This window comes from Phocoena sinus, chromosome 14 (assembly GCF_008692025.1).
Source record: "Phocoena sinus isolate mPhoSin1 chromosome 14, mPhoSin1.pri, whole genome shotgun sequence".
NCBI classification, from domain to species: domain Eukaryota; kingdom Metazoa; phylum Chordata; class Mammalia; order Artiodactyla; family Phocoenidae; genus Phocoena; species Phocoena sinus.
Genome location: NC_045776.1, coordinates 65,430,886 through 65,451,284, shown reverse-complemented (window position 1 = coordinate 65,451,284; position 20,399 = coordinate 65,430,886). Strand labels below are relative to the sequence as shown.

At 52.9% G+C, this 20,399-nt stretch overlaps 1 protein-coding gene across 1 annotated transcript in view; it reads right to left on the bottom strand.

The window, feature by feature from the left end:
• Positions 1-883: 883 nt before the first annotated feature.
• Positions 884-20,399, bottom strand: part of LOC116765020 — a 20,790-nt gene continuing 1,274 nt past the window's right edge. Inside the window, exons 3-5 of the mRNA XM_032654059.1 lie at positions 5,788-5,892; positions 4,874-5,267; positions 884-1,611 (exon numbers count right to left, since the gene is read on the bottom strand). Coding sequence (XP_032509950.1) covers positions 1,569-1,611; positions 4,874-5,267; positions 5,788-5,892 — 542 coding nt within the window. The 3' untranslated portion in view covers positions 884-1,568. The remainder of the gene's footprint in view (positions 1,612-4,873; positions 5,268-5,787; positions 5,893-20,399) is intronic.

Here is a 20,399-nt window from a genome sequence, read left to right as displayed (position 1 = left end):
CATTTTTTCAGCCCAACATTTATGCAAAGCCGAACCAAGGTGGCCCTGCTTTCTTGGTGGAGGGCAGCAGACATGTAAAGCACTACAGAAATAGAGGAGGGGGCTTAAATCTGCACAGGGGGGCTGGGGAAGACTAGAGAAAGGGGCATTGAGGCCGTCCAAACGTTCTGATTGTGTCTGGAGGTCCACTGAGAGCCTGGTACACCACCAGCCGGTTGGAAGCTTGAGAAGGGAGGGAAAGAAAACAGAAGAAAAGTAACATTGGACCCCAAGCTAGTGTGCATCCATTGTCCTAGTGCTGGAGCCTGAGGACAGTTCCCCCGCTTCTCAGGGAAGTGGAGGGACTTACCCTGGGTTACTGAGCACGCACATGGCAGAGGAAGGATTGGGCTCAGGGACTCTCCACCTCACAGCTCTTCCCTTAGAGAGAGAAGGGGGGGATGTGGGAGAAAGCAGCCCACCGACAGTGGCTTTCAGGGTGGGGCAGCCACGTCCTGGAAATAGGGAGGACAGGGCTTGTGGCCTAGACTCCCTGCACAGTGATGAGGGCCGTGTCTGGCCTCCCCAGGGCCTGACCACCGCACTAGCCACCGTTGGTTGTTGGCGCTCGGAGGATGGGAGCACTCCAGGGTGGTCTGACACACGGGATGTGTCTCACCTCAAAGCAGAAGTGAAATGGGGCACACTTCCCCTTGCAAGACAGGAGGCAAGTCCGACCACCCCCTCACCACCACCTCCTGCAGGAGCCTGGCTGCCACCGCTGGGATCTGAGACTGGGGGATGACAAAGAGAAGCCGGCCTGGTCTGGGGAACCACACAGGGAGCTGGGGTCTACTTCCCACCGTGCACGCCTCCTTGGGCAGCATCCCTGTGATTGCAACATACTGTTTCCAGTTTTTATGATTTAGGCTCTAAGGGAGACGGTCTCCCGGCAGAGCTACAGCCAGCCCATCGCTGCACGAGGGAGGTTCATTTGTGGTTTGTTCGCTCATTCATTGTTCACACACTCAACCTCCACTCTCCCATCAACCAATATATTAAGAACCATCTGTGTGCCAGGCATTGTGTGGATACAGGAGGGAGAAGGGCATGAACAAAAACCACACAAATAACTATGGTTATGGCTGTGGAATAAGAATAGTTGTGAAAAGTGCTCCAAAGACCACGGAGAGGCCACTGTGGGAGGTCTGACGGGCCCCCGACCACATATGGGGCTCAGGGGAGGCTCTGGGGCATTTCTGTGGAGACCTGTTGGATGCCAGGGCTTGCAAAGGGCAGAGATGACAGAGAGGGGGAAGACCTGGCTGGAAGAGGCTGAGACCCTGTGATGGAAAGAAGCTTGGGGGGCAGGAGGGAGAGGGACAGGGGGACTGGTGTCACTGCAGAGACCGGATCACGCAAGATCTTGCAAGCTATGTAAGGGTTCCGCCTGTTGGATGCATCCTCAAGAGGAGTGTTGAAGGCTGGGGGACCTTGGGCAAGTCTTTCTCCTCCTCCCTCTTGCCTCGGTTTCCTCATCTTTTCAGTAGGAACATGTTTGCAGTCCTTGCAGGGGTGTTGATGAGCCTTTATGGAAAGCACTGGCGCGGCGTCTGGCACGGTGGAGGTGCCCTGTAAGTGCAGCCATTAGTCTAATTGTGACCGAGGCAGGCCAAGAATCCAGGCTCCAGCCCGACTCCCCCTCCAATGGCTGTGCCTGCAGTTCCTGCCTCCCCACCCCTACCCCCCACCCCCCCACCCCCCGCCCAGGGCTGCTTCTAAGAGACACGGAGCCAGGAGCCGTCATCGGGGCTGAACACATTGGCCTGAGTTCCAACTAGCTCTCTGATAAAGCATTTCCCTGCTGTCATTTCACTGCCCTTTGCCAGCCACGCTAATGCAGCCTGGGAAGAGGCTCTGGTCCACAGCCATGGCCAGCCCAGGAGCCGATGTCCTCTCCCACCTCCCAGCCCCTGCGGCGCCCCAGGTTCCGGCAGGTGACTGATCAGCTAGTCTCTGTGATGGCAGCCACGTGCCTGCAGGCGAGGGACAGGGGTGACGCAGAGCTGGCAGCCCCGGGGTTGACCGGCAGCAGGACTGCATTATTCTGCAACAGTAGAGCCACCCTGGAATCCCTCTCTTCTCATTCAGGGAAGGAATCTCCCTAGAGGGGAAAGGACCTGACCCGGGGCACACGTGCCTGGAGCCATGCAGGTGCTCTGCTTGCTACCTGGCTTTGTTCTAGCAACAACCCCTCATGCTGGGTATTACTGGCCACTTTTACAGATAAGGAACTGAGGATTGGGGTCACCCAGCTGACAAGTGGCAGAGTCTGGATTCTACTCCAGGTCGCCGTGACCTTGCCCTGCCCCCTGCCCCTTGGTAGTGGCCCTTTGGGCTGGGTTTTGCTGTATTTTTGTATTTCATCCGGTGTGAGGGTATTGTAGGAGGCCTGGAAACAAGGTGGGCAAGGCTGAGCTTTGGTTTCTTCATTCGGCAAGGGGCTGCGGGAATGTCACACAAGCTAGAGGCACCTCAGTGATGGGTGGAGCCACTCTTCTGGTTTACAGAGAGGAAGCTGAGGTCTAGAGGTGGAGAGCAGCTTGCCTGAGGTTACAGGGTTGGTTGGCGCAGAGCCGGTGGGCTTTCCTTGTGCCTCCTTCGTGACCTCCCTTGCTGGCCTCTGGGCCCCTGTCCAGTCTCCGCACGTTGGAGGATCCCAGCCCGGAGCCCCTGGACTTCCTTTCTGCATCTCATTCCCCAGGCAACCTGGTCCTGTAGTTCTAATTACCATCTACATGCCTGTGGGTCTCCATGTGAGACCTCTAGCCTTGAACTCTGAACTCCAACCCATTTGTCCAGCTGCCTTCTTGGCCGGTCTCTAGAGACCTGAGAGCATAACAAACTGGTTGTGTCTAAAACACAGCTCTTGGGAATTCCCTGGCAGTCTAGTGGTTAGGAGTCCATGCTTTCACTGCCGAGGGCCCGGGGTTCAATTCCTGATCAGGGAACTAAGATCCCACAAGCCGCACCACAGGGCCGAAAAAAAAAAGCAAGAACAGCAACAACAAAAAACATACGCAGCTCTTGATTTAGCTGTGTCCTCCCAGCTCCCAGCCAAACCTGCTCTACCTACAGTCTTCCCAGTTTTAGTCACTGTACCATCATCTACCCAGTTTTTCAGGCTGAAAGCCTTGGAGTTATTCTGTCTTTCCTTCTCTCAACCCCCAGATCTAATCCATCAGCAAAAATATATTGTAATCTGACCCTTCTTCCCATCCCCACCTTTCTCTGGTGCAGCAGCCACCAAACTGGTCCTCCTGCATCCTCCTTTGCCTTGAAGAATTTATTCTCCTCACAGCAACCAACATACTGTCTTTCAAACACATAACAGGTTGCATCCCTCCCCTGCTTGAAGACTCTCCAGTGACTTCCCGACAATTTGGGATGAAACCCCAACTCCTTGCCCTATGGGGCCTGGGCTTCTGGAAGCCTCCACCTCCGTTTTCACCTTCTCTTGTTCATTCTGAACCATGCAGTGTCTCCTCTTTCTGTTCTGTGGACGTCCCAAGGTTGCCCCTGCCTCGGGGGCTTTGCATGACTCTCCCCTCTTCTTGGAATCCTCCTCCCAAAATCATGGCTCCATTGCTTCCTCATTGTTGGTGTTGCTTGTCGCCCTGCCTGACTCCCGTGTCTAGAGAAGCACCACCCCTCTGCCCGCCACTGCCCATCACACTGCCTCGTTATCTCCCCCGCACAGCCCTTGTCATCACCCAAAACCACCTGCATCACTGGCACACTTGTGCACTGTCTTCTCTCGTCACTGGAATGCATGTTCCAGGACTGTTTTTCATCCCCTCCACGTCCTCAGTACTTACTACAGTGTGCCTGTCATGCAGTAGGCGCTCAATGAGTGATTGTTCACAGAACCAACCACAAGGGCCTAAGCTACAAATCAGGTTCATCCCGGGTTGCTGTCCCCGGACTCTCTTGTAGGACAGCAGTTCCCTGTCCTTTGACTTCTTGAAGACAGTAATTTCTTTAAGTGCTCAGGGGTTGCTCATTTACTTGCCCGCTCTACCACCTACAAACTACGTGACCTTGGGCAAATTACTTATTCTCTCTGTGCCTCGGTTTTGTCGGCTGTAAAGTGGGGATAGTAACAGTGCCCGCCTCATAGGGCGAATGTGAGAATTACATTAATGCAGGAAGAGGCTTAATTGCAGTGCATGGGACCCAGCGTTCAGTACCATTAGCTCTACTGCTGTGATCACCACCGTCATCACCAGTTTGACTGGTGTTTCCTCTCTGCCTTCAAGTAATAACACTTACCTGGCCACTTTGCCTGCTCAGCACCCTTTAGTGGCTTCCTAATCCACTTGGGAAGAGACCAAGCCCCTGGAAGTAGCCTGGCAGCCCCACCTCCCTCTCCAGCCTCACCTTGCATGACTTTCCCCCTTGCTCCATTCCCTGCAGTCACATGGGCCTCATGTCAGTTCTTCGCGTGATTTATGCTCGTCCCATGCCAGGCACCCTGCCTGGAATGACCTTTCCCTCCTCCTGCCCCTGGTTGATGCCTCCTCAGTGTGGCCATGGCCTCTCAGCCTCCCTGCACGCCCCCAGGCACTGTGAACCTGCGCTGCAGCCCTTTTCATAGTTGTGAGCGGGCACTCACTCCTTCCCTGGATAGATCCGTGCCTTTCCTACGAGACCCTAAGCTCCACGAGAGCAAAGACCCAGTCATCCTTTGCCCACCTTTGTACTCACGGTGTTTGCACATGGTAAGTGTTCAGTAAATATTAAGTGAAGGAGTGGGGAGAAAGCCTTTGGGCTGGGCACACAACACCCCAAGAGAAAATCTGCTGCCTTTGCAGAACCAACCAGCCTTTCTCACCGGCCTCTGGCCACAGAGCTGGAACAGCCGTCCTGACTTCCAGTAGGGTCCACTTGCTTGCAACGTGGCCTGGGGCAGCCGCTGCTTGCATGCTGCTTTCTTTCACACAGTGCCCACAGAGTTACAGAAGTTGGGAGAGCCTTTGCTCGGTGAAGCCAAGATAGAAACTGGATGTGAAGCAGCGACGCGATGGGGAAGTCTGTCTGGCTTCCTGAGCTCTGCTGGCTCACGGCCAGACATCCAGCTCTTCCTTCCCTCTCAAAACAGGGTAACTCTGGGGTCCTGAAGGCCGAGTGCTCTGCTCTGGTTTTTCTGGCTGACGGTATTTCCTTTGATTGCTTGGAATAGAGGTCCTCGCAGGCTTCAGTCCTGGGCCAGTCCCCCTGCCTCGAGTCTGAGACAGGACATGGCAAAATGAGAAAAATAGGGACACTATAGGGTGTTCTCATAAGGCTAAATTAATTCTCAGATTGTCCTCCTTTTTTGTGTGTCAGGATGCCCTTTCGTTTATGAAATAAGGTTGATGGACGTAGTGATAAGATTCTCTCTCTCTCTCTCTCTTTTTTTTTCCTGCACGGCATGTGGGATCTTAGTTCCTGGACCAGGGATCGAACCTGTGCCCCCTGCAGTGGAAGCATGGAGTCCTAACCACTGGACCGCCAGGGAAGTCCCAGTGATAGGTTTTCCTTCCTCCCTTCCTGCTTTTCTTTTTTCTTTCTTTCCTTCTTTTTCTTTCTTTCTTTCTTTTTCTTTCTTTTTCTTTCTTTCTTTTCTTTTTTCTTTCTCCCTTCCTTCCTTCCTTCCTTCCTTCCTTCCTTCCTTCCTTCCTTCCTCCTCCCTCCCTCCCTCCCTCCCTTCCTTTCTTTCTCTCTCTCTCTCTTTCTTCCTTCTTAATGGCTTGTCAAATCACCTACTTAATTTCTTTTGAAATTTCCTGGTCCGTGGACAGCGGCTGAGCAGGGATGAGAACCTGGGTTGCTGGTTCCAGTTTAACTGCCTCTCCACTCTGCAGCCCCTCCCTGGAGAAGATAAGATGCAGGAGAGACATGAGAGCTGGCTGCAAATTACCAAAGGGCTGCCATGTGGAAGAGGGGACACGCTTGTTCTGCCTGCACCCCTGGGGTCTCTGGGGAGCAGTTTCAGGTGGGCACGTTCATGGCTTAGAATAGTTTCTGACAGGCAAATATTCAACAACAGACAAGGCTGCCCCACCCGGCAGTGTTCAGACACAGGTGGGGCAGCTCCATTGGGTCCTGGTGGAGAAAATATTCGGGCCTGGGGGTTACCAATTAAGGGTCTTGGTCTTAGATTCAACCTGCTTTCAGCACCGGTTTCACCACTTACTATCCGTGTGACCCTGGGCAATTCTGTTTCCTCTTATTAAAAATGGGGGTAAGTATTGCCACCCTCAGGGCCCCGTGAGGATTAAAAAAGGGAGTGAGGCCTTTAGGAGATGTGAATCCTGCCCCCAGGGAGCTTACTTAGAGTCTGGTAGAGAGCAGCAGACTCACAGAGAAAGGATAATGTGAAGCAACTTACGAGCAAGGACCGGCAAGAGTGGCCCAGACGTCTGTGCTGGGGCCTTTCTGAGTATGGGCGATCAGGGAAGTAGGTAACACTTAAACTGAACCTTGAGACGCTGCCTGGGTCTGGATAAGTAGAGAGGAAGGAGTGGGGAGCTTCCAGGGAGGAGAGCATATAGTGGTCTATTAAGTACGGGTCTAGTAAGTAGCTATTTTTTTAAAATATAAATTTGTTTATTTTGGCTGCGTTGGGTCTTCGCTGCTGCGCGTGGGCTTTCTCTAGTTGCGGCGAGTGGGGGCTACTCTTCGTTGTGGTGCACGGGCTTCTCACTGTGGTGGCTTCTCTTGCTGCGGAGCATGGGCTGTAGGCACGTGGCCTTCAATAGTTGTGGCTCACGGGCTTAGTTCCTCCGCGGTATGTGGGATCTTCCCGGACCAGGGCTTGAAGCCGTGTCCCCTGCATTGGCAGGCGGATTCTTAACCACTGCACCTCCAGGGAAGTTCAGTAGCTATTATTATTACCTAAATTTCAAGGGCATGGCAATCTCTTTCCTTGGGCTCCCATGGCTCTGTGGGCACATTCCTGGCTCATGAGAGATGCTTGGTGCATGTTGTATGAGCAGGACTGGCTGCCACAGAATAGAGGGAGATGTGATTAGATTCTAAGTGACCTGGGGAAAATAAGAGCATCCTTCCATATAGCCATACACCTGTCCATCATCCAATAGCATGCACATACATACATACACATCCATCCATCCACCCATCTATCCATCCATCCATATGTTTCAGGCAGAGAACAAGACAAAGCCACTCGAAGCTTACATCAAGGGGGGCAGGGCTTACAGATATGAATCAAATAATGACATGAATAAGTGTAAAACTGCAACTGTGGTAAGTGCTACAGGTCAAAGGGGTTCATGGTGCCAGGAGAGTCCAAAACAGAGCAATTCAACCTATACAGGGAGGTCAGGAAAGTCTCCCCAGGGAAGTGACCACTGAACTGAGAACTCACAGGCAAGTTGGAGTAACTAGAATTGGAAGTGTATTGGGGGTGGGGAATGTTTGAGGCAGAGAGGGCAGAGCACATGCCATGGCAAGATGAAGTTGGGGGGCGTCAGCCCGATGATGCAGGACCTCCTGGGCATGTTCAGGATTTCGATTTTTATCCTTGGAGGTTCTAAGCAAGCATCAGGTGACATGATCAGATTTGTATTTTTTAAAGACCGTCTGGCTATGGTTATAGAAAATGGAAGTGGGGGGATGGGACGGGCAGGTGTAAAACAGGAGACCTGTGAGAAGCCAATGTAGTTGTCCAGGAAATCCATGATGGAACCTCGGACTGGGAAGGGGTTGGGGAGGGGAGGAGTGCGTGAGGCCATTTAAGAGATAAATGGACATGATGGGGAGATGTGTGTGGTGGGAAGAATGAGGGTGAGGGAGTTGCCTAGGATGATACCCAGGTTTCTGGATGGAACTGTTGCCAGGCAACAGAGTGAAAGCCAGGAGAGCGCAGGGAAGGGGTGGGACACACTTTCCCTTGCTGTTGTTAAGTCTGTGTTTGCAAAATAATGGTGTCAGGAGTGTGGGTGTGCACCGCTCCCTGAACGCCTGCTCAGGGGTGAGAAGGCTGGTTTAAGGAGGCTGCACGTTCCAGGCTGAAGAGCTGGGCCGGGGAGCTAGCCTTCCAGTCTTGGCTCTGCATCCAGGTAGCTGTGTGACCTTGAGGGGGCAGCTTCACCCCTGTGGGCTTCAGCTCTACAACCGACAGCCCTGCTGGTCAGGCATTTTAAGGGCATAAAGCAATCTGAGTCTTATTCGTGTCCACTGGCATTATTTACAGGGCTCCCCCTTGGAAAGTTATTCCTTGTAGATCCCCTTTATCCAGAGCCTGAAGGTTAAAATAGCGTTGAGTCTAGAATGTGAGCTCTGAAAGGACTCACAGAGCCCGCTTGCCCCATCCTCTGATTTTACAGAGGTGCAGCACCTGTGTCTGATCCTCCTCTCTCTCTTCCTGCCCGACCCTGCACGTAGCAGAAGAGGAGGAACCGTTTGTGTAGAGCCACAAAGCTACAGGGAATAAGAGCACCCTTTGGGGTGAGCCCCATGGTCCTCTGCTTACTTTGGGGGTGGGGATTTTTCTGCAGCCTACCTCCATGTCTCAGGACAGATGGGGCTAGGCAGAGCTGTGGGGATGGGCTAAGATCATAGACACAGGTGATGCTGAGCATCTGGGAGAAGAGTGATGAAGGGACATCTGAAGCTGTGTCCTGCTGAGCTGGGGTCCTTTCTGACTTATTGAAGATGCCTCTGGTCGTGCACCCCTGCTGTGACTCCTGGGTGTCCTCCAAGGGCTGCAAAATGCTCTTTGCAAAAAAGGAATGTAGAAAACCCAGCCTACCCCCTGCAAATAAGGCATGGAGACAAAAACCCGGTTGGAATCTCGCGGCTGAGGTTTCCACGGTGGCTCCACTCTGCTGCCCTTCCCATTGGCTGGGCGTCCTGCTCCGGCTTTAGCAACAGAGGCTCAGATACACATCTCCTTCCTGATTGGCCAGGCTGTGCTGCAGCGCCATAGCAACAGGGGCAGAGGGACCAGTCTCTGCAGAACAACTTGAGTCACTATCTACCCGGGGTGGAGCTGAGATCCAGAGGGCTGCTTGCAGGGGATGCAAACTGGAACAGGTAGCCCCCACCTCAGCTCAAATTCAGGTGGGGAACCCTCCTCCCTGCTTGTCCAGGGTGTTGGGAGGCTGCTGGGCTTCTCTGCCTCATCTCATCTATCCTGTATCTTGCAGCATCTTCCCAGTCCTTCTCTTGCTCCAGGGCTACTGTCTCTGCAGAAGGAACACCAAACCTCTGGCAGTGCCAGCGGTTAACTCATTTGCCCAAAGTCACGCAAGTTACAAGCTAGAACCTGAACCCGCATTATATTGCCTGACTTAAAGGCTTTAGAGGGTCTTTGGTGGAAAATCTAGGGTTCCTTTTTTTTTTTTTAATGGACTTTGTTTTTTAGAGCACTTTTAGGTTCATAGCAAAGGCACAGAGCTGAAGGTACAGAGATTTCCTGTAGTCCTTTCAGTTTTAGTAACAATCTTCCTTTAATTCATCAAACAGCTAATGCTTTCTAAAACACTCTCCTACCTGATCCTCCCAACAATTCTGTGAGTTTGGTAAGTAAGGGAGGAATGACCCATTTTATAGATGAGGACACCAGAGCCCAGAGAGGGCAAGTGATTTGTTGCATGTCACACAGCATATTTGTGCCAGAGCTGGGACTCCAACCCAGGCCTCCTGAATCCTTGTCAGGGCTCTACCCACAAACCATTGACTTATCCATACCAGGGGGCCTCCAGGAGGGTTGGAGGGATGCTCTGAGGGGTCCTCTCATCTGTTTAGAGAACAGTGGCTGAATAGAATCAAGCATTCCAATGTCTCCAACATGGACCAAGGGTTTCACATCATAACCCCAGTCCCTGCCAGGCAACTCCTAAATTTGGCTCTAGTCCCCAGGAAGGGTCCTTGTTTCATTGCAAACCTCGCTGTCCATCCCCCTACATGGACAGGAGAAGAAACACTAGTAAGTTAACTACAATCAGTTTAACATTGCTCTGTGCTTGAAGCTGTGCGGAGGGCCTGCCTGACTCTTCGTTGCAGCCTTGGGTCTTCACTGTCCACTGTTTACAGATGCAGAGGTTGGTGCTGAGGAAGGTCAGGCTGCGTGCCAAGGTCACACAGTCAACAGTGCGGCCACAATTCAGACAGGAGGCCCCCTGACTCGAAAGCAGGCTGGCTTGAACAGTGTGATGGGCTCTCTGATGCAGAACAGTAGCTCCAAGAGGCATTGCAGAGCAGAGTCTTTTGCTCTTGGGTGTGCATTTTTCCCTCAGTGGAGGCAGTGGCTGGACCTATTTTTTGTTGCTGGAAAAGACAAGCTCAGAGGATCTGCTTTGTGTTAGGGATTCAGAAATCCTTGGCTGCCAAGGAGTGACTCGGTAACCCCAACACTGTCTCCCATTGCCTAGTGTCCCAGGTTTGCGACCCTTCAGGAGGACGTGGCTGGGCAGCTGGTACTTGGCAATCAACACAGAGGAGAGAAAACCCAATGACTTCCTTGCTCTGAATCTGAGCCCCCGCCGAAAATGAATGTTTTGGCAGATTTCTTTCCTTCCTGCTCAGCTTGTGCTCCCAGAAGCTCTTGCCCCTGAAACAGAGGCCAGCCACCTGGCCTGCCCTCCTGCCCTCCCAAGGATACTGATTTTGGAGGACATGGAAGGTGGGAGCTCATGCTTGCCACTCTGCTCCCCTAAGGCCCACATCAGCAAGGAACAGGCCCACGAGTTCACCACGAGCCATGGTCTGCAGCATCTTCCCTGGGCTAGACACCCCACAGATGCTAGGGAGATGGCAAGGAACGAGCCATTATGGCCCCTGCCCTTGTAGAAGCTGCTGCCCAGTGGAGGAGAGGGACGGTGGGTCCATAAGTGAATAAATCGTGATTCCCGAGAGCAGTAAAAGCCGTGGACAGGATGAGACAGGGTAACGGGACAGGGAGTGACTGGTGGGGTCGGGGCAGGGTGGGGCGGGACAGCAGGTGTGTGTGTCCTGTTTCAGCCAGGATGGTCAGGAAAGGCCTCTCTGAGGAGAGGTGACATCTGAGCACATAGGACTTGGATGAAAGAGGGGAAACTTTTGCTAGGGGAAGTGTGAGGGGCTGTGGAATTTAGCAAATGCAACAAATGTCTGCTGAATCCCTACTCTGCATCACGGGACCAGAACAGACAGAGGACCTGCCCAAGGCACGGTGGCAACCCAGAAGAGGTACTACCCAGGCCTGGAGAGCCAGGAAGGCTTCCAGGAGGAAGCAGCAACCCTTCGGAGGCCTGAAGGATGTCAGGTCAAGCACGGTGGGGCAGCAGGAGGCGTGGAGGCACTGAGATGGTTCCAGTGGAAGAAAGCATCTGCAAAGGCCAGAGGAGAGGGAGAGCTCGGGATTCTCAAATAAAGACAAAGAGCCGTTTCTGAAGCAGAGAGTTCATGTGGAAGAGAGGGAAAGGATGAGCTTGGGGCCCAAATGGGCCTCGGAGGCCAGTTAAACACTCCAACATTTTCCTGAATGCAGTTTCCGTAGGATTGCCAGGTTTAGCAAATAAAAATACAGGTTGTCCTGTTAACTCTGAATTTCAGATAAACAAGTATTTTATTTTTAAAGTAGTTATGTATTCAGTATTTTATGTATTTATTTTTGGCTTCGTTTGGGTCTTCGTTTCTGTGCGAGGGCTTTCTCTAGTTGCAGCAAGCAGGGGCCACTCTTCATCGCAGTGCGCGGGCCTCTCACTGTCGCGGCCTCTCTTGTTGCAGAGCACAGGCTCCAGACGCGCAGGCTCAGTAGTTGTGGCTCATGGGCCTAGTTGCTCTACGGCATGTGGGATCTTCCCAGACCAGGGCTCGAACCCACGTCCCCTGCATTGGCAGGCAGATTCTCAACCACTGTGCCACCAGGGAAGCCCACAACAAATAATTTTTAAGTATAATTATGTGCATGCAGTATTTGGAACATTCTTATACTAAAAAACCATTGTTTATCTGAAATTCAGTTTTAATGGGGCCTCCTGTATTTTCTCTGGCAACCCTGAGTTTGGGCCCACAGAAGCGTTTTAAGCAGGGAATGACGTGGTCGGATTTACATTTTGTGAAGCTCCCGGGATTTGTGGGGAAACACGCTGGAGGGAGACCAGGATGCGGGTGGGGAGGATGAGGCTCCTGCCTTGTCCAGGCCAGAGAAGCAGAGGCCAGGGAACAGAGCATCATGTCATGCATCATGTCACCTGCCTCCTCCACTGAGAGGGTGGCCTTGGGTAAATCCCTCAGTGGATGCAGTCTCAGGCCGGTGACTGCAGACCAGGTCAGACCCCGGCTCTGCAGCATGAACCTCTGGGTTGGTCTGCTCCCTCTGGGGCCCTCAGCATCCTCCTCTGTCAAATGGGGGGGTTCAATCAGAAGAGATGGTCCAAAAGGGCCCCTCTGTTCCTGCCGTCTTGGGCTCTCTGTCCATCCTCTGTCTGATGCCTCTCTGGGGTGGTGCCCCACCATGGTGACAAGTCCAAACCTTGCTCCTTCTTCCCTTCCAACATCACTTCAGCTGATGAATGCAAGAAACACCCACACACCTGGTTTGGGAGAAGGCACTCCAGAATCTGCTGAGGTCCCACTGTGTGATGAGCCGGGTCCTTTACATCATTCGTCCACGTTAATTCTCACAAAAGCGTCTCGGGGAGGGTATCATTATGCCCATTGCACAGATCAGAGAACTGAGAGCTCAGTGGTGCGGCTGCTGCCCAGGTCACAGAGCTGCGTAGTGCAAACCTGGGGTGGAGTCCAGGTCTGGCCGGCGCCAGGGCTCTGTCCTCCACTGTCTCCAGGAAACGTCCCCGGGAGTCCCTAATCCCCCACATAGTTATCACCAGGGCTCAGTCAGCAGTCTCCTTGTTCCACGGCAGGCACGTGCTGCCCTGGCTCTTTCTGAGTTAAGCCAGGGGCTAAAGCGCATTGGTGTAATGCGCATCTGCTGGGGGCTTTCCGGTCTAGGAAGCCCTTTCCCATCTGTGCCCTCCTCACGACCCCTTGGGGACTCTGCAGGCCCCTCAGCCCTTCTAGCCTGCCGCTCTGCCGCAGTGGAGTCTGCATTAAATATTAACGGGGCAGCTCCTGGCACCGCTGTGACGTCAATTACCGGGCTGCTTGATGAGGGCTGTGGCTGCCTTTCCGAAGTGAAGCAGTGCCTGGAATTCAGCTGGCTCAAATGGCGTCCCAGGGGGCTGGCTGTCGGACTCAGAGAAGATGCCGCTAATGTAAGGCGTGGCAGGAGTCCAGGAGTTTTCCTTCCGTCTCCCCTGCTCCCTCGGGGCCCGGCTGGCATCCCGATGCTGGCACGATGCCTTTAGTCATTCGGCAAATATTTATTGAGCACCTGCTGTATGCCAAGCACAGTTCTAGGCTCTGGGGATACAGTCATGAGCGTGATAAGGTCCCTGCATCATGGGATTCCCCGTCTGGTGGAGGAGAGGGAGAAACAGTCTCAACGCAGAGGGGCAGACCCAGCACTGTGCGCCAGAGCAGGTGCCCGACCCAGCTTGTGGCCGAGGGATCCTTCCAGAGGAAGCTACAACTATGCTGAACCCAAAGAAGGAGCCTGAGTTAGGTCTGGAAAGAGGAGGGGTGAGCGTTTCAGGAAGAGGGAACAGGATCGGAACTCAGACTCTGGTTCTACCCCTTCCCAGCCATTTATCTACAAGCTGAGTTTCCGCTGTACAGGGGTGTTGTGTTATGAGGACCAAACGAAGTCATGGCGAGTGATGGCACAGGGCTTGATTCAGGACAAGAGCTCAGTGGTAGCTGTTATGAAAATAGCTCTGTGCCTTCACAGAATTCCTCACCGTGCCATGGAGGCTTACTTTGATTTGGCGAGATGAGAAACTGAGGCTCAGAGGGGTGACATCACAAAGCCCTGGGTAATATTGTGGATCAGACCCCAGGATGGACACACGATCCCAGGCTCTGACGCAGGCTTTTTGACATTCTCTGGCCATAGGCAACCCAAGCAGTGGCCGCAGCTCAGCGAGACATAGAATATCACAAGAGATCTCAGTGTGAATTCCTCGGCCTTCAACACTCCCCATCTCGGCCTTCTTTGAGGTAAGGCTGCAGCTGTCCAAGGACAAGCCCAGGCCTTGGCTTTGCGGTGGAGCCTGGGCATAGACCTTGTTCTGCTGCTAATCTACTGTCTGACTGTGAGTGAATTTTCTTCCTTCTCTGAGCCTCAGTTCCCCATAGTTAACACTAAAACCAGCTCTCATTGCCTGGGTCTCTGATCCTCCCAAAGAGCTGTGGCAGAGGAATTATTTTTAATTCCATATTGAAGATGAGGAACCAGGCCACATACAAGTGGGGGCTGGATTTGAAGCCAGGCCCATCTGCTGGCAGAGCTGACTAACGGCCCATCATGCAGTGCTGTCTCTCAGAGAAAGAAAGCCAGCCTGAGCTGTCTCCAAGATCCTTAGTATGAGTCTGTGATTCTGTGAGTTCCATGCTGCCCCCAGGCCTTCAGGGCCCAGTGGTTTCACAGGGAGGGCATTTCAGCTTGGGCTGATTCTCCAACTGTCCCATATAAAGGAGGTAACAGGGGACTTCCCTGGTGGCGCAGTGGTTAAGAATCCGCCTGCCAATGCAGGGCACATGGGTTTGAGCCCTGGTCCCGGAAGATCCCACACGCCACAGAGCAACTAAGCCCGTGCGCCAGAACTACTGAGCCTGCGCTCTCAAGCCACAACTACTGAACCCACATGCCACAACTACTGAAGCCTGCGCGCCTAGAGCTCATGCTCCACAACAAAGACAAGCCACTGCAATAAGAAGCCCGCACACCGCAACGAAGAGTAGCCCCCGCTCGCTGCAGCTAGAGAAAGCCCGTGCGCAGCAACGAAGACCCAACACAGCCAAAAAATGAGTGAATGAATGAATAAATAATTAATTAAATAAAGGCGGTAACAGCACTGTCACAGGCTTCTGGCAGGCAGCACCCACTCTCTCCCTCATCCACAACCTCGTTCCTCCTGGCATCAGCCCCGGGGGTGGGAGGTTCAACGTGAGCGACAGGCCCACTTTACGGATGAGGAAACTGAAGCTCAGAGAGGTGCAGCGACTTGCCCAGGCTATCCCAGCTACTGCAGAAGAGCTGGGATTTGAGGCTGCGTCTGGCAACTCCAGATCTTATACTCCAAGTAACTGCAAGGTGGCCAAATTCATCCGGGAGACTTCCTCCTCCTCCTCCTCTCAGCCCCCTCCTAGCCCCTGCAATCTTGCCTCCCTCCCCCTGGCTCTCTCCCCGGTCTTATCTTCCACGAGGCTGCCAGTCAGTTAGCTATCAGCCAATTTAAAGCGTTTCCCTCCTGGAAGGCCTTGGCCACTCACAAAGAGGGCTCTTGTGGTGGCATTTCTGCAATAGGCACAAGGTGTGATCAGATTCGATTCAGCACTCATGAAGAGGGGCACCCCAGGGCCTCAGATGATGAATGAAACACAGGCCCTGTCCTCCAGTGTTTACATTTTACAAGGGAAATGCCAACTTCCTTATGAAGTGGGAAGCAGGTGGTATGAGTGACAAAGAGTGACTCTGCCCCTATTAGCTCCAAGACCTTGGGTAAGAGAGCTTCCTTTTCGCCATCTGCTTAAATGGGTACAAGAGGAATTCCCCACCTCACAATTGTCATGAGGATTAAATGAGATCATGGATTAGATGAAATTGCATAGCACAGGGCTTGATGCCTAGTAGCTGGCCAGGAAACACCAATCCTACCAAAAGAAGTCCATGCAGGTGGTGGATTCCAGAGTCACAGTGGGAGCGAGCAGAAGGAGAGAGTGCTTCTTGGTGGAGACCTGGGAAAGCTCCTTAGAGGAGGTAAGATTTCAGCTGGGTATTAAAGACTTAGAGGAAGAGGTAGAAGAATGGGAAAGTTGGTAGAAACTTGTGGGTAGGCTCTGTGAGCCCGGTGGTCCTAGGATGTTCAAGAAGTAGGTGTTGAGCTTGGAAAGGTGGGCCAGGGCCAGGTCATGAAGGGCCAGGTGGAGGAGCTTGTATCTTTTAAGGGGAAAAGGGTGTCCTTCCTACCTATGACCCCAGCGGCAGCTCAGGGCTATCTGCAGAGACCAGCCCCCTGGAGTCAGCCTTCTCCTCTGGCTTTGGTGCTGCCAGATCCCTTTGTCTCCTGAGTCAGGGCCAGCCCACCACTGTTGTCTGGAAGAAGACAGAAGGCTGTAGAAATCTGCTTGCCTCCTACTAACATACTGGGGAGAAAAAGCTGTTTTGTAGCATAGTTGCCTGGCAGGGAACCTTGGTGGAAACTCAGCAAACCTCACCCTCACTTCCAAGGTTATGATTTAAGCAGCAGTTGATGTGTGCAGCTCAAAGACTGAAAGAACGTTTTCAGGTGCTCAGAAGGTCAGGGGCAGGCACGGAAAGAATGGTGATGGTGGAGTGGGTCTGGATCCGGGTTCCTGCTCCCTGCTCTCTGCACTGCAGTTGGGCAAGATACTTAACCTCCCTGGGCCTCAGCTTCCACATCTGTAAAGTCGGAACGATAATACCGACATTTCCTTGACCAAGTGGGAGTGTGCTGGCCACCCGCTGCCCGTGGCCTGCTGTGGAGTAGGTCCTGCTACTTTCCTCCACTCCTTGTATGGATGTGGTCCAGACACTGGGCCTGTGAGGCATCCCTGCTTCACCCTCTTGAGCTGCCATGTCATTTGCTGAACTTCCAGTGGTGATATACCCTAGACCTTCAGAGCTGGAAAAAAGACAGAACTCTGCCATCCAAGCCAGTGTAGCCTCCCATTTCACAGACAGGAAATCCAAGGCTCAGAGACTGGAAGTCACCACACTCCAGGCTCTGACCTCCAGCTTTCCCTGGACCACCACAGCCCCTCCCACCTGGGCCGACCTAGTGAGAACCACACAGAAGCTTGAGACAATTATCCAGATGGTTCCAGCCAAAGGATCTAGAAAATTCTGGCTAAGAAACACAAGTTCCTTGACCATCTGCCGAACTGAAGCAAAAGCCTTTTTCACCCTCATTTTAACTGTGATTCCATAGGCAACAGCTTCACTTTCTCCCCCAGAGCTGAGCTCCTTTGAACAAACTTGTGTGTGTGTGTGGTGGGGGGGTGGTGCTGAGAACGGGGCTCTGAGCTCTGCCAGCTCACAGATTGCAGCTACCAGGACATTTTCACACTTCTTAATGCCAAAAGCTGCCATGGAAGCCAATCTGCTCCCAAAGCGGGCTTTCAAAGAGTGGCGGGAGGCTCTGGCTGATCCTAAAATCTGTGCACTCAGGCTGATCTTAGACACAGGGGGTGGAAGTTGGTATCAGTGAAAGGACACTGGGGCCCAGGCAGTTGGCAGAGAGTGGCCATGAATGGGAGGCTGCGGGTGACCGCCTTGACCACTGAGTAAGCACCTGACTGTTCTAGGTCTCCCTTTCCATACGATGGGGTTAACAGCCTCTTTCCCAGAGTTGTGAGGATTTGGGGAGCTGGTACAGGCGGGTCAAGTGTTTACCCCCAAGCCAGTCAGCCAGCCAGCAATTAACAGCAAGAGCTGCTGCTCCTGGTGGTGGTGCTATCATCACTGGCTTGGGATCAGCCGGCTCACCTGGGCAGCAGGAGGCCTACATTGGGTGGCGGGGGGGAAGAAAATTCTATCTGGGTGACACGAACCTGTGGGTGGGTGGCCCCTCCATCTCAAGCCGGTAACCAGGCTGACAGTGTGAACGCCATCTCTCCAGAACAATACCAGGGCTTCTTTGTAACACGTCCCTTGGCGTCCAGACTTCGCAGGGAGCTCAGAGTGTCCCAGGACACCCGAGGAAAAAAGGAGGACGTGCCTTTTCTGGGTCACCTATTCACGGGGCTCTGGCAGAGGGCTCTGGCAACGCTTTGGAAATCCAGTCCTGCGTGAGAAGCAGTCATTACCACTGGCTCAGGGTGGGGTGCAGCAAGGAATTTTCTACAGTTGTGATGGCTGGTGCAGGCAGGGTGTGAATGTGCTCTTGCCGAACCCCAACCCTAAGAAACAGGATGGTCAGTCCCATTTAAAAGGGGCTTCCTGGGGGTGGGGTGTGATGAATTGGGCGATTGGGACTGACATGTATACACTGATGTGTATAAAATTGATGACTAATAAGAACCTGCTAAGGACTTCCCTGATGGCACAGTGGTTAAGAATCCACCTGCCAATGCAGGGGACACGGGTTCGAGACCTGGTCAGGGAAGATCCCACATGCTGCGGAGCAACTAGGCCTGTGCGCCACAGCTACTGAGCCCGCGTGCCTAGAGCCTCTGCTCCACAAGAGAAGCCACCACAATGAGCAGCCTGCGCACCGCAAAAAAGACCCAACACAGCCAAAAAATAAATAAATAAAATTAAAAGAAAAAAAAGAACCTGCTGTATAAAAAAATAAATTAAATTCAAAAATAAAAGGGGCTTTTCCCCAAGGGTACTCAGCTGGTAACTGGCAGAGCAGGATTTAGACCGGAGTTCAGATCCTCTTCCCCATCACATCACACACATGTCCTTGGATAGCTGGGGGGAGAGTGTTGCTCTGTTCCCTGAGTGAGACCCTGCCAGGTAAAGATGCAGCGGACTTGGCCCCTGCTCTGGGTACCTGCTCGGAGCTCTGGGGGCCACACAGTGTGTCTGACCTTGATCATCAGCCCCCTTCCCCTGGTTCAGAGGCCCTCTTGGAAATTGTTCAAAAGCTACATTGCTTGATAGGACTTAGAGCCCTGGGAGTAGGTGATAGAGCCCTGGGAGTAGGTGACCTAACCAAGGTGGTCATCCTGGCTTTATTTACAAGACTTTGGGGAGTGGGCAGCTCTCTCCCAAGGGTGAAGGAGATGGATGCTGATAAGTGTATAAGCTACAAGAGGGAGACTTGTGTGTGCTTTTTACAATCTGAATGATCCCCAAAGGGGAGTCACACCTTGACCCCTTGTCAGCTCACACCTCACGACATCGTGGGGCCATCAGGCCTAGGAGTCTGACAGAACTGAGCTTGAATCCTGGCTCTGCTGATTACCAGCTGTGTGATTTTACTCAAGACATGGAACATCTTCAAGCCAGTTTCCTCATCTGTAAGATGGGAATGGAAATCCTACCTACCTTACAGGGGTATCTTGAGGGAAAAAATATGCCCATCTCTGCAAAGCACCTGGCCCAGTGCTGGCAACGTGGTAGATGTCCCCTTCCGTTCAAGAGTGGGCGTGGATAAGGTCGCCCAGGATAAGGCAGAGGGCCTGGGCAGAGCTCTGAGGAACCCCCGAATTTCCGGGTAGGCTGAGAAGACAAGCTCACACAGGAGACAGAAGAGGAGTGGCTGGAGCAGCAGAGGGGAGCCAGGCGAGTGCAAGGTCATGAAAGCTAAGAGGAGAGCCTGTCAAGGAGGGGCGAGCAGTTGTGCCAAGTGCAGCCAAGAGGGCCAGGAAAGTGAGGACTGTGCAGTGACCTTGGATTGGTGGCCACAGCAAGGGCCACCTAGATGGAGGAGTGGGGTAGAGCCAGAGTACACTGGGCTGAGGTGGGGGTGGTGGGTGGGTGGTGAGGAGGTGGAGACAGTGAAGTTTGGTGAGAAAGAAAGCAAAGCTTTATGGGCGAACCAAAGTTGTCCCCCATTTGACATTTATGAATGTCAAAATCAGTTATTTAGAATGCTCCAGTCTATCTGATTTTTACTGTTTTGAAATCAATCTCAGTCCAACATGATCAGAAGTTAGAAGGGTTCTAATCCCTCTAAGGGCTGGAAGGAACTGTGGAGGTCCCCCCAGTGCTGGCCCTCCTCCACCTCTCACGGGAATCTGTCCTCCTCAGGCCCACGGTGGATGATAAGTTATTATCTACCACACTCTTTAACGATATTCAGTAGGGGAAAGATCAGCCTGGTTTGTTAACCTCGATTCCATTTGTAGTTAGCAAAGGTGAATCCTCAAAGCATGGAGAAGCCTGGGGTGGGGGTTTCCTCCCAAACGCTGTGTCATGGGTACTGAGGTCCTCACTGTAGCATCACAGCAGGTAGAAGGCGGCCCAGGAGGCAGGTGACCTAGTATGGAGGTCCCAGCTCTGCTGGCTGTGCAAACTGGGGTCAGCCTCTCCTCCCCCTGATACCTCACTCTCCCCTTATGTAGGATACAGGGTTGGACAGTGGTGAGTCTAAGGGTCCTGCCAGCTCTGACATTCCAGGATTTCTCCTATTCTACAGTGATTTAAACAGTCCTTCAAGTCCAGTTCTCCAGATGGTAAAACTGAGGTCCAGAAAAGGCCCACTCTCCAGTCCCTCCCTCTCCCTTCTAATGCATCTAACTCTGTGGAGCAAGATTCTGGGCCTGAAATATGGCTTCCATGCCTCTGGTGCCTCCTGATTACTTAAGGATAAAGCCTTAAATCTTCAGCCTGG